This window comes from Anomaloglossus baeobatrachus, chromosome 2 (assembly GCF_048569485.1).
Source record: "Anomaloglossus baeobatrachus isolate aAnoBae1 chromosome 2, aAnoBae1.hap1, whole genome shotgun sequence".
Lineage (NCBI taxonomy): Eukaryota > Metazoa > Chordata > Amphibia > Anura > Aromobatidae > Anomaloglossus > Anomaloglossus baeobatrachus.
The window spans coordinates 88,429,035-88,441,720 of record NC_134354.1 but is presented as its reverse complement, the minus strand read 5'-3'; the positions used below and the strand labels follow the sequence as shown (position 1 = coordinate 88,441,720).

The following is a 12,686-nucleotide window of genomic DNA, read 5'->3' as shown; positions in this document are numbered from 1 at the left end:
CATCGCCTGGTCCGTAAGGCTATGTTCACACCAACAGGTTTTTTTTAGGTGTTTTTTTTTTTTTTGGAGTAGATCCTCTAAAATCCTTCTAAAAAATGCATCAAATACAGTATACTTGGGAAAACTCTTTGTATTTTGCAGGAAATCTACTTTGCTGTTTGCCTGAGTAGGGTTTTTTTAGCTTTTTTTTTTTTTTTTTTCCTGAAGTGGTTTTAGGCAAAAAAAAAAAAATTGGTCATCATTTCTATAAAGCAGATCTTGAAGGAAACCTTTACAAAACAGCACTGTAAAATCACAAGGCTACACAAAGAATGCTTCAATAAAAAATGTTTGAAAACCTCTTCAGGAAGCGCTTGAGGGAAAGAGGAACTCCAGCAAAAACTTCCGAAAAGAAGAGAATATTCTGAAGGGGTTTCTGTTTGAAAAACTCATAGTTTTGAGCACCTCAAATAACTTCAGTGTGAACAGAGCCCAACACCTCCTATGCCGTCTTGCAGTCTGCACAAGAAAAAAACAGTTCTTTGTATAGAATTGTTATACACTGGCAATGATGGACTGAAAATAGCGCCTTTGCCAATCCCAGACCTATTATGCACCAAATCCTTTTGACCGTATTGAAATTCGAAGAATAATGGCTATAGATGCAGTTAGCGAGTTATTAGCCACTTTCATCTGTGTTTTTGCAAAGGTTAGCCCTACGTTTTCTGAGTCACTGACCTGTTGACAGAAGGAAGTTTTTGAAAAGCATCAGTGACTGTCATGGTGACATCAGGATGTGTGGAAACTACAGATTCTTGCACTCTGCTAACTTCTCTGATGTCTGTGATCAGGTCAGAGAGACTCAGGCGTTGACCCACAGACTTGCAGTTCATAGGCAGGCTAGCAAGAGTTAATAATGCATCAAATACAGTATACTTGGGAAAACTCTTTGTATTTTGCAGGAAATCTACTTTGCTGTTTGCATGAGTAGGGTTTTTTTTAGTTTTTGTTTTTTTTTTTCCTGAAGTGGTTTCTACTGGCTACTTATTAACCTCTTTTGATCACATGCTGGTGGAGAGCCAGTCACATTCACTCCCCTCTTACACAGCTCTGACAGAAATTAAGAGACCACTGCAAAATTATCAGGTTTTTCTAATTTTTCTCTTTATAGGTATATTATAGAGTAAAATGTAAAAATTGTTCTTTTATTCTATAACCTACTGACAACATGTCTCCAAATTTCCAAGCAGTAAGTGTTCAAAATAACAAACCAATGCACAATGCTTTCAGACACCTCAAATAATGCAAAAAAAACCAAGTTCATAATCATTTAGAAACAACAATAATAATGTTTTAATTCAGGAAAAGTTCAGAAATCAATATTTTGTGGAATAACCATGATTTTTAATCACAGTTTTCATGCGTCTTGGCTGCTTTCCACCAGTCTTTCACACTGCTTTTGAGTGATCTTATGCCACTTCTGGCGCAAAAATGTAAGCAGTTCTTCTTTGTTTGATGGCTTGTGACTATCCATCTTCCTCTTGATTACATTCCAGAGATTTCCAATGAGGTTCAGGTCTGGAAATTGGGCTGGCCATGACAGGGTTTTTATGTGGGGGGTCTTCATCCATACATTGATTGACCTAGCTGTGTGGCATGGCGCATTGTCCTGCTGGAAAAAAACAGTCCTCAGAGTTGAGAAACATTGCCTGAGCGAAAGGAAGCAACTGTTTTTCCAAGATAACCTTGTATGCGGCATGATTCATAAATCCTTCGCAAAGTTTAATCTGCCCAATTCCAGCCTTGCTGAAACATCCCCAGATCATCACCGATCCTCCACCAAATTTCACAGTTGGTGCAAGACACTGTGGCTTGTACGTCTCTCCAGGTCTCCATCTAACCATTAGACAACCAGGTGTTGGGTAAAGCTGAAAATTAGATTCATCAAATAAGTTTACCTTACTCCAGTCCTCTATGGTCCAATCTTTATGGTCTTTGCTAAACTTCAGCCTGGCTCTCCTTTGCTTCTCATTGATGAAAGGCTTTTTTTCTAGCTTTACATGACTTGAGCCCTGTTTCTAGGAGCCTGTTACTAACTGTTCTTGCCATGCACTTCACCCCAGCTGCCATTTGCCATTCCTTTTGTTGGTCACTGGATGTCATCTTGCGGTTGCTGAGTGACATTCAGATAAGATGACTGTCATCCCAGTCAGTTGAGAGTCACTTTCGCCTGTTGGTCTGTAGCTTTGTTGTTCCCAATGTCTGCTGCTTGACCTTGTTGTAATGGACTGCTGTGTTAGAAATTTTAAGGATGGAGGCAACATGACGCTCACTGTATCCCTCTGTTAGTAAAGCCAGAATTGAGCCCTTCTTTTCCTCACTCAAGACTTTTCTTTTCAACTCCTTTGGCATGGTTAAAAGTTTTTTTTCATTCCTATTACTTTTGGGATACTACTAGCACTTGTTTTCCCATCCAGCTTGTCCTATTGCAAGAGGATTGTGAAGACCACAGCAGTGTTTTTTTATACTTTTCCTCGTTTAAATAAGATTTGGTACAGGTGATTTCCTAATCAGAAGCATGTTAAGTAGAATGAGGTGTACTCTGGTTGGAATTCAACTGACAGTGGAATGGAATGACTTTAAGACAGGTAGAAAAGCTGATTTTTATACACCTGTGCAGTGGTCTCTTAATTTTTGCCAGAGATGTAGATGCTCGCTGGACACTTCCATTAGTGCCTGCTATAGTTTGTATATTGAGGTGATGTGATCCAGACTTACTGGTGGTTGTAGTACTTCATTACTGTGAGCGGTTGTGATGTTAACCCTTGTTGTCCTTTTGTTGCTGCCTTACTTCTCTTGCTTTTTTCCTCAGTTTCTTACTGTTTGTTCTTATGAGTTTGCAGTGTATCTGAGTTTTGGGTTTTACCTGTCTGTCTAAATCTGTGTTGCCATTACACTCCTGCCCCTTCCTTCCCTAGGGGGGGTTAAACAGATTAGCTTTACTCTGGAGAATACTAAGGCATGGGACTCAAGCATCTCCACTATTAGGGGTAACCCTGAGGTTGGGGATAGTCTAGTATCCCCTAGCGTTAGGGACAATATAAGAACTAAGCCAAACATAATGTGAACATAGTTTAAGTCCTAAAGTCGTGTAATGGAAAACTGCTACTGGGAAATTACACTGGAGAATCGGGCAGACCTGACACCAGAGTGACTCTACTGCATGGATTGTATTTAAATTTCCGACAACCATGGGAAATATCCATCAGGAGTATCTCCAACATTTGTTGCATCTTTGAAGTAGTTAACGTTTCTGGACATAAACTCACATTACATGGGGAATAAGAGCTTTGGTTGCTTATAGTCTCTAACAGTGTAGAACATTTGGCTATAAATTAGACAATTCTAAAAAAAAAAATGTTGAACTGGAAATGACGATCACACTGTATAATAAAATAAGAACTTCACTTCCCACAGGGCAGAAAATCATTTAACTGAACCTAATATTGTCCTCCCTGTCTGTGATGGGGAGAGGATATGCATACCATTAGCATGTAATAATGACAGCATTTTTAGATCTAATTTATAGGATCAGCAGATGCTGGCAAGACAGACCCATATTTATAATCCAAATATATAGTCTGTTTATTGCGTGAAGTATGATATACGACTTACTTGTAGCTCTCCCTCCAGCACGCTAAGAAGGAACAGCAGGTCATCCCGAGAGAGGTCATCTGCCTTTCTGCTAGAGGCCTTTTGTTTCCGATCTGATTTCTGACTTCTTAGGATTGTACCCGTCTCTGAAATATAATCTCGCTCCTTCTTACTCTTGTTCCTTTTTATAGTGTCAGTGTCCTCGTGGATTCGTTGGTAGATGTTGTCTTCTCTGCAGGTCATTGTCTTTTCTGGACACTCAATACTGTTACTTTGTGGTCGCATTTTTAGAAAACTGCCAAAATATAAATTAATGAGAGAATTTGTTTAGTTCCTCTTTTATATTTATTTTTATAATTCATTTCTAACACCAACTTATTCCATAGCGCTGTACACAGATCATGAAAATGGTATGAAAACAGCCTTCTCTACACATGAAAGGTTCAAAAAGTTGTGACTATAAGATTGTTCCTTGGATGAATTTTTGAATCAAAAAAGCATCTCTGGGCAAGAAAATAACTGGGGAAAAAATACTCCTTTTTATGCTTGTTTTTACGTGTTTTTCCACTATTCATTTTAAAGTGTTAAAAATGATTCAAAAATATTGAAAGTATTGACATGATGCAGATTCGAAACTGCTTCAAATATTTAAGGAAGAAATAAACAGCAATTAATTCATACTGGTTGCGGGGGCGGCATACACACCCAACTTGGCAATTGGCGAAGGTCCCAGTGGGGGAAGTCACACCTGCTAAATACTTATGACCGATTGAGTGGATAGGTTATAACTGTGTACAATGTTATTTGGTATCCTTAGTATTAGGAATGATCCCTTTAATCCCAAAGAATCAAGTTATCCCCATACATAAGATAAGGGGGGAACCTGCTGAGTGTTAAGACTCCAACTGCATGGTACACACAGCAATCCTTATATTGGGATGTGGAACCCAAGAAAAGGGTTCAACAAACACCATCCTGAATGGAGTAGAGGTACACATGCTCGGACTTTGCTTCAGTCATTACTTTTAGACCATAATTATTACTATGTTCGGCTTTCTCTAGTAGACCCATAGACGTTGAATTGAGGATGAGGTTGCAGAGCCCCTTCTTGGGGCTCCAGAGCCCTGATCTTGCGATCGTTGGAGATCCCAGCAATCGAACCCCCTAGCAAATAGCAGATGCTTACACTTATGTGGAAATAACCCTTCAAAGGGGTTGTTCACTATTAGGACAACCCCTTCTCATTCCACATGTTTCTCCCTATTAAAACAAAGAAAAACTATACTCACTTCTGGAAATCGTGTGGTTCCAGCAGTGTCGCCACTCGTATTCCCAGGGCTCATGTGAGGTTGTGACATCACGCAAGCCCCGAGACAAGTCACCACTGGCCTCCCTCTCCTGCCTTTGTACAAATAAGTTAATCAACAAGAATTGAGAGCTGCAGCGGCCACTCACTTCTTGTTCATTGCTCCTGCGTCCAAAGACGGGAGAGGGAAACCATTGGTGATTGGATGCAAGGCTCAAAAAATGTCACAACCTCACATTAACTCTGGGAACATGAGCTCTGGTATCACTGGAACCACACCACTACCTGAGGTGAGTATAGGCTTTTTAATTTTAATAGGGGAAAACATGTGGAATGGCAAGGGGTTATCCTAGTAGTGGAGAACCCTTTTAATGGATGTATGAAAATAGTTGTCTCGTCACAGAAAACCCCTTTAATATTAAAGGTATAGAAACTTATCAGCTGTCTTCTTTTAACCTGGATCCTAAAACCACAAAGGGATTTTTTTGTTAAAATGCCTGAGCAGTTTTTTAATATTAATACTACAGATGGTCTAGATCAGGGGTCCCCAAACTGTGGCTCGGGAGCCACATGTGGCTAGTAGGTTTGATGTGTGGCCCGCGCCGGTCTTCCACCTTGGTACATTAGCATCAGTTCTATCAAACAGCTATGAAGAGGAAGTCTGCACATAGTGACTTTTGTGAGTTGCACCACATAGAAGAGCTGATCTAAATGGGGTTAAGGTAGAAACCCCTGTATAAGGTATAATGCCTTAGTGTACACTTTGGATGTCATTATACCGGTAATGGGGGCTCTGGATGTCACTACTCTGAGAGGGACAGGAGCTGGTTGTGCAACCTTCTCTCAGAGCTGATTGTGGCTCTTTAGGTCGGAAAAGTTGGGGATCTTTGGTCTAGATCAGTGTTTCTCAAACTCCAGTCCTCATGGCCCCCAACAAGTCATGTTTTCAGGATTTCCTTACTATTGAACAGGTGATGGAATCATTATCAAGGCATCACCTGTGCAATATTAAGGAAATCCTGAAAACATGACCTGTTGGGGGTCATGAGGACTGGAGTTTGGGAGCCACTGGTCTAGATAGTCATTCATCCTAAATATACAACAGTAGGACAACCCAGACAAATCTGGTGTCTACTTTCTACAAGACTGCGAAGATACTAGCAGGCATCACATGAGGATAGCAAGCTCATCTGGGAAGAATTATCATCCAGATTTCCCTCAATCATTCCTGACCACCTTCTTAGTGAGCCTTAATTTTGTAACTTAATCTTCTGGAATACCCAGTTTATATGTAGCTATAATTTGGAAATCTTTGAAACTGTTCGTTGGTAGGTGGAGATAATGCAGAGACATATAGGTTACACGTCGCTCCATGACACACTCCATTGTAATGCGTGTGATCATAGACATGTCTAAATCTGGAATTAACAGATAACCACTTTTTTGATTTGCGTAACCTTGTCTAGAATAACATAATCTTTGCTATGATGTCATTATGACAGTTCACCTCAGGACTACTGTCATCGACTCCCAGGCCCAGACGGCAATGTAACAACGGAGCATTTATAGAAGAATATTTTATGTATGAATTAACAGTCGACCACAGACCAGCATGTCCTTAAAGTGGTTTGTTAAGGCGGAGATCAAAACAATCCACTTCTGTGCGATGATGGGGAAGCGTGTCTTCGCAATGAACTCATGTCTGCCAAGTTCACCAAGGACTATCCATGGCCGCGTTTCTGGAGTTTATAAAGTGAGGGATTTGACTTGTGGCTAAAATTCATTCAGCTAATTGTCTTAATGATGTATGTGTGCCTACTGATATAAACGTGCCAACAGTTTTAATTATTTCCTTGTCCATATTGTTGCTTTGTTAGTAGTGTATTATACACAATACTGTCTGGGAAACTGGAACTATATAAATAATTATGTCAGAGTCTCTTTCTTCTTTACGCTGAATATAGTTCTTATTGACATTGGCTTTATTTTTTGGGTCGTTTTCCTGCTGGAGAATACATTTGGAGCCAATCAGACGCCTCCCTGACGGTACTGCATGATGGATAAGTATCTGTCTGTACTTCTCAGCATTGAGGACACCATTAATCTTAACCAAATCCCAAACTCCATAAGCTGGAATGCAGCTGGAAACTTTAATGAACCTTTACCTGCAGACACTCGTTATTGTACCTCTCTCTGGCCCTTCGGAGAACAAACTGCCTTCTGTTGTAACAAGACATTTCACATTTTAGCTCATCAGTCCGTAGCACCTGCTGCCATTTTTCTGTACCCCAGTTCCTATGTTTTTGGGCTGAGTTGAGTCGCTTGGCCTTGTTTCCATGGCTTAATATTACGCATGTGACTAACAGAGTTTACCTGGTTATCCCTGAGAAGATGTTGCAACACACAGGGGTCACGATACAACGGAGGTCCCTGCCGCTAGGTGAGGGGGCACCTCCTGAACTCACCTCCAGCTTTGTCCTGAGCTCCCTAGTGTCCCTATAAAGGTTCTGTCAACCTGTCGCCGAGCAGGATACCTTAGACCCTCAACAGGCCCTAAACAAATCCTGCCTAATGAGCTGGCTGACAAGATCACTAGACTTTACACTACAGTACAGAAACACTAGGGAAGGAATACAAACAGGGGAAATATACATGCAAGGAAAAACACTCTAGGCGGCTTCTGTGCAGCAAACACCACCGCTGCACACAACACAACAGACTTCTGCCAGAGCAGGCTCCTTCCAAAGTGGACCACATAGAAATGAAGGATTCAGTTTCTATCACAGGCATCATGTGATCAGATCACGTGACTTAAATAGGGAAGGGGAGTGATCCCAAAAAGTCGCACCTGAGGTTGGCAGCTAAAGCCCGCAGCCAGGCAGGAAAGGGTGCTTAACCTTTACAGCACCACATGCAAGGAGATGTTATCAAATTAGGCTATCTTCACACGCGGCATCTTTTTTGTCAGTGTATCTTGAGTGCATCTTAAAATGCACCAAAAACGCACTGCGGCAAAAACGCAATGCGTTTTTACCGCGTTTTTGACACGTTTTAACCACGTTTTGGCCAATGCGTTTTTTAAGTCAAATTATTGACTGGAGGGCTCAAAAACACGTTAAAAACACAAAGAATTGAGATGCTGTATCTTGAAAAACACAGCCAAGATGCAGCAAACAAAAGATGCCCTGTGTGAACTTAGCCTTACATAGTGAACATGCCAGCAGCAAGGTGCTGTGACCCTCTGACACCAGATTCACTTGGGGTCTCCCCCGACAATCAATGAGCTCAGCGGCTCTCCCGAACTGTCAATGTGACATCAGTGTCACAGCTATTACCAGACACTGGCAGCGGTGGATCTTTAGATGGTGAGTAAAGCATTGTTTGTTTTTTCATAACTAACTGAGTCAAGGATTCAACATTTCCTGAAACTTGTGGAGATTCAGCTTGCTCGGCTGCGGATCAAGATAATCATAGGAACGGTTTTCGTTTAATCCCCAGCTGGTTTATTTAGGCTTCATGAACCAGTCAAAAATAAATTCAAATCAGCCTTTGTCTGGCATAAAGCAACAAACAGAACTTAACAGTCCATATATTGCTGTGGACAGGGCTGCCACTAGGAATTTCAGGGCCCCATACTGGCAAAAGTTCGGGGCCCCCTTGAGGCTCCACCCCAGCTCCGCCTCCACCCCAGCTCCGCCTCCACCCCGCGAATCTTCCATAGTCCCACCGCTACTCTTGGAAAAACTTCCCTTCTGCACTACAACCTCACCAATCACACATTAACCCTTCACATCGAACACTGTGTCACATACAGCCATCAGATTTTGTTTTGGCTAAAAGATTTTTTTAAGCCTGTCACCACAACAAGGTAGACTTTCGGCAGGGTCCTACTTTACTCTAAGTTTTTGGTTCTTTTTTAAATCTAACTTCTTTGGTATATATTTATTTTTGGTATATCTATTTTTTCTTCAAGGGAATGTGTCACATACAGTTTTTAAAGTAATTGAAACCAAATTGTGATAATGCAGACTTGTGGCTTTAGACCTGACAACCCTTTTAAAGGGAATCTGTCACCAGGTTTTTAACACCTAATCTGAGCGCAGCATAACATAGGGGAAGAGATCCTGATTCCAGCAATTGTCACTTATTGGGCTGCTTAGTATAGTTTTAATACCATAACTGTTTAATCAGCAGGAGATTATCATTACAGGGCTACTTGTCATGCTGCAGGTAGTCCAGCATATTCTGTATAATTGCTAGATCTGCAGCAGAGAAAACATTGATTTTATCACAATGAAAGCAAACAGTCCAGTAAGTGACACATCGCTGGAATCAGGATATCTGTTTCTACTTTATGCTGCTCTCAGATGGGGGAGCAAAAACCTGCTGACAGATTCCCTTTAAGGCTCTTTCAGCAGATAGATATAATCATAGATGGCTAGATAGATAGAATCATAGATAGATAGATGGATATGTGGCGCCCCTGAGGCTTCAGTCACCACAGGGTACTGCACCTTACTTAAGGTGCAGTACTCATCCTGGATCCAGAGGAGGTCGGTACCAGTTCCACAACACAAACTCATATACACAACCAGGTTGCCCTCCCCATTGGGGACCCGGCTAGGGTCGGGTCTTAAGATAGTCACCAAAAATGGGGGGCAGCCACCCACTAGTGACAGGGAACCGGGGGAGGAGCAGCCACCAGGGGGAGTTAGAAGCTTACACAACAGTTAGAGTGTTCTCTAGCAGGAGAGAACAGGAGTGGGACCGGTGCGGTTCAGGGTGCAGAGCCCTAGGGTGGAACAGACTTTACCTTGTATCACCAGAATCTGTAGGACAGGGTGATTGCCTGTCCCTCTGACCACCACGAGATCCCGGCGCACAGTGTCACATAGGGTCCAGAGTCGTGATTACAGTCAAGCCCCACAGCGGCCCCGCGTCACCTACACACGGGACAGGAGCAAACACTACACAAACCGGGGTCCCCAAGCAGCATCAGGCAACGGGGATCCATCTGTAAAGGCGCAAGAAGGAAGAGCCCATCGACCACCATCCCGGTTCTAACCTCCAACAGGTCTGGGATCGGCTGGGGCCCATCACGGCTGGAACCACAGCAGCTGATTCAGCCTTTTAATTGCCGTCGCCCCGTGCTTTGGCGCCAACGGCCACTACTCTCCTCATCATCCTCCCCGGGGCCTCGCTCCACCTGTGGGGAGCACAACCATCCTTGCTGCAACACCATCTGCCCCGGAGGACAGCGACAGCAGCGGCGGCTAATCCCTGGCCACAAACCACAGGTGGCGTCACAAGACAATCATCCTCATCATTCCCCCACCATCATCCAAATCCCCTTTTATTGTACACCTCGGGGCTACAAAGCCAGGCAGGGCCACCTGTGACATCCCCCTGACCCGACATCACCGGCCCGGCGACGAGTAACATTTAACCCCTGCCCCGTGCATGCTACATATAGATGAGAGACGGATAGCCAGAGGGACGGATGGACGGATAGATGGTGGGGGGATCACAGCTGGTGGGGGTGAGATCATAGCAGGTGGGGGGATCACAGCAGGTGGGGGGGTCACAGCAGGTGGGGTGGGGTCACAGCAGGTGGGGTGGGGTCACAGCAGGTGGAGCAAGGTAGGAGAGGGGGCAGCAGATGAGGGAGGAGGGCAGCGGCTGATGGGGGAGGCGGTGGCAGATGGAGGGGACGCTGTAGATGGGTTCAGTGACGGTGGATCACGGGCAGTGACTGTTGCAGCCGGCGGCTGATGGGTGGGGGCTGGGGCAATGGCGGCGGCTGAAAGGAGACAGTGTCTTTAAACTTACCGATCACTCCCCTCACCTTCCACAGACGCCGGAGTGAAGCTGAGGGGAGCGGTCTCTGGCCCCAGATCCACAGTGATTGGAGAAATCGGACAAGGCGGGTCTCTCCAATCAGAGCTGGGGCGAGTGAAATTGAGATCACCCAGCTCCAGCCAATGATCGGTGCTACAGCTGCACTGAACATGGCTGGATTTTAATGTTTTAGCCAATTTCAATGGCTGAAACATTACAGTGGCTGTGATTGGCTGAGCGGCTTTCGTCAGCCAATCACAGCCTCCTTAGGTCCGGGAAGGAGACACCACCCCTCCTGAGGTCAGGCAGAGGGCCCCTCCTCCCCGAATCTAAGATATTTGCAGTGATCGCATCCACCGGGGCCGCGATCTCGCCATGACGTACTGGGTACGTCATAGGTCCTTAAGTACCAGGGAGCTATAATGTACCCAGTACGTCATAGGTCGCTAAGGGGTTAACATGGTTTTAGGCTCTAGGGGCCCGCTTCTGCTTGGGGCCCCTGTGCGACTGCAGGTGCTGTCAGTGCAACGTCCCCGCCCCCTGCCCATGGGGCCCGGTGAGCAGAGGAATGAAAGGGGAGGGGCCCGGGCTGTCAGCGTGTCCGGGCCCCCCATCTTGCCTCATGCTCACTGCACGGCCAGCCCTGCGAAATGTACTGTCAATGCCTCCTGCCCCTGGGGCCCGGTGGGCAGAGGAATGAAAGGGGAGGGGCTGGTCAGCGTGTCCGGGCCCCCCCTCCTGCCTTCTGCTCACCGGGCCCAGTACAGGAGTCCCAGTAGTAATGCCCTGATGGCGGTCCTGGCTGTGGAGTCTGCCCACTGAGGTAAATATCAGACTCTTTTAGCATGATCACTCCAGTGGAGGTCTGCACACCTCCATACACATAGCCAGACTGAACTCACAGGTCTCCATTTTACCTCATGGAGCACACCCTAGGATGCAGATATGTGAACAGCCGTCCCACCCATCTCTTTGACTGTTCACAAAAACCTGATCAGATCATGGCCCATTAACTCTCTCAGCATATAACATGCTGGAGTCTGCCTCTGGATTTAAATCACCGAGGGTATCAACCTCAGTGAAACATATCTCCCCCCAGGATTTTACCAGTGACCTTCTTACAAAGAGTACAATCCCTATAATGAACAGCTGATTATGTAATTTCGTACCATATATATGGGAAACTGGAAATTACATGACATTTGTTTGACGTCCAGCATCAAATATACATGTAGGATCCAACATCATATAACGTTCCCTTTCCCCTGTGGGGGGTGCTGCAGACAATTTTGACATTTGCTGCAGAATTGTTCAGCAGATCATTGGCGATACTGGGGTTCTAACACTTGGACTCCCTTTTTTCAGCTTAGTTTTTCAAGGGCGTCTTCACAAATCCCAGAGAACCCTTTACATTTTGTTGATTTACATTGTACTTTTTTTACCTCTTTATAACTGTAGAATCTTTTCTCTATTGCTACCCTTTGTGCTGATACGATCTGCAGAGAGGACAATGTTTCCCGCATCAGCATGCAATATTCCTAAGCTTCCTTATAAGGTTACATTTGCTTTTCGAGCCGCATCGCTCCATTTTTATGGGCTGCCTTGTTTATAATTATTTGTTTCTAAAGCCCAGCTTACAATAATTGTATTCTTCTGCCGGCACATAACGTAGAAGTGACATCACCAACCAAAATAGCTGCCCGACTCTAATGAGGAGGCCTTCTACTTTACAATGTGAGATTTTATATGATGGAGGGGGGAAAATGGTGACAAAAAGTAGCTTGTGTCTGCGGCCGGATTGCATTGGCGGTTATCATTCTCTGCACTAATATTAATAGGCGCAATCACATAATCTTTGTATAATAAGTCATGTCAGCGGTCACATTCCAGGCTAAAGCAATAGCAGGCA

The 12,686-nt window shown here is 44.3% G+C and overlaps 2 protein-coding genes across 3 annotated transcripts in view; one reads left to right on the top strand and one right to left on the bottom strand.

The window, feature by feature from the left end:
* The window catches only part of CMSS1 (cms1 ribosomal small subunit homolog), a 410,349-nt gene that overhangs the window by 187,691 nt on the left and 209,972 nt on the right, over positions 1–12,686 (top strand). The window lies entirely within an intron of this gene.
* Positions 1–12,686, bottom strand: part of FILIP1L (filamin A interacting protein 1 like) — a 342,688-nt gene that overhangs the window by 175,514 nt on the left and 154,488 nt on the right. For both annotated transcript variants that reach the window (XM_075335146.1, XM_075335144.1), the window contains exon 2: positions 3,655–3,928. In XM_075335146.1, the coding sequence (XP_075191261.1) occupies positions 3,655–3,918 (264 nt within the window). In that variant the 5' untranslated portion in view covers positions 3,919–3,928. The remainder of the gene's footprint in view (positions 1–3,654; positions 3,929–12,686) is intronic.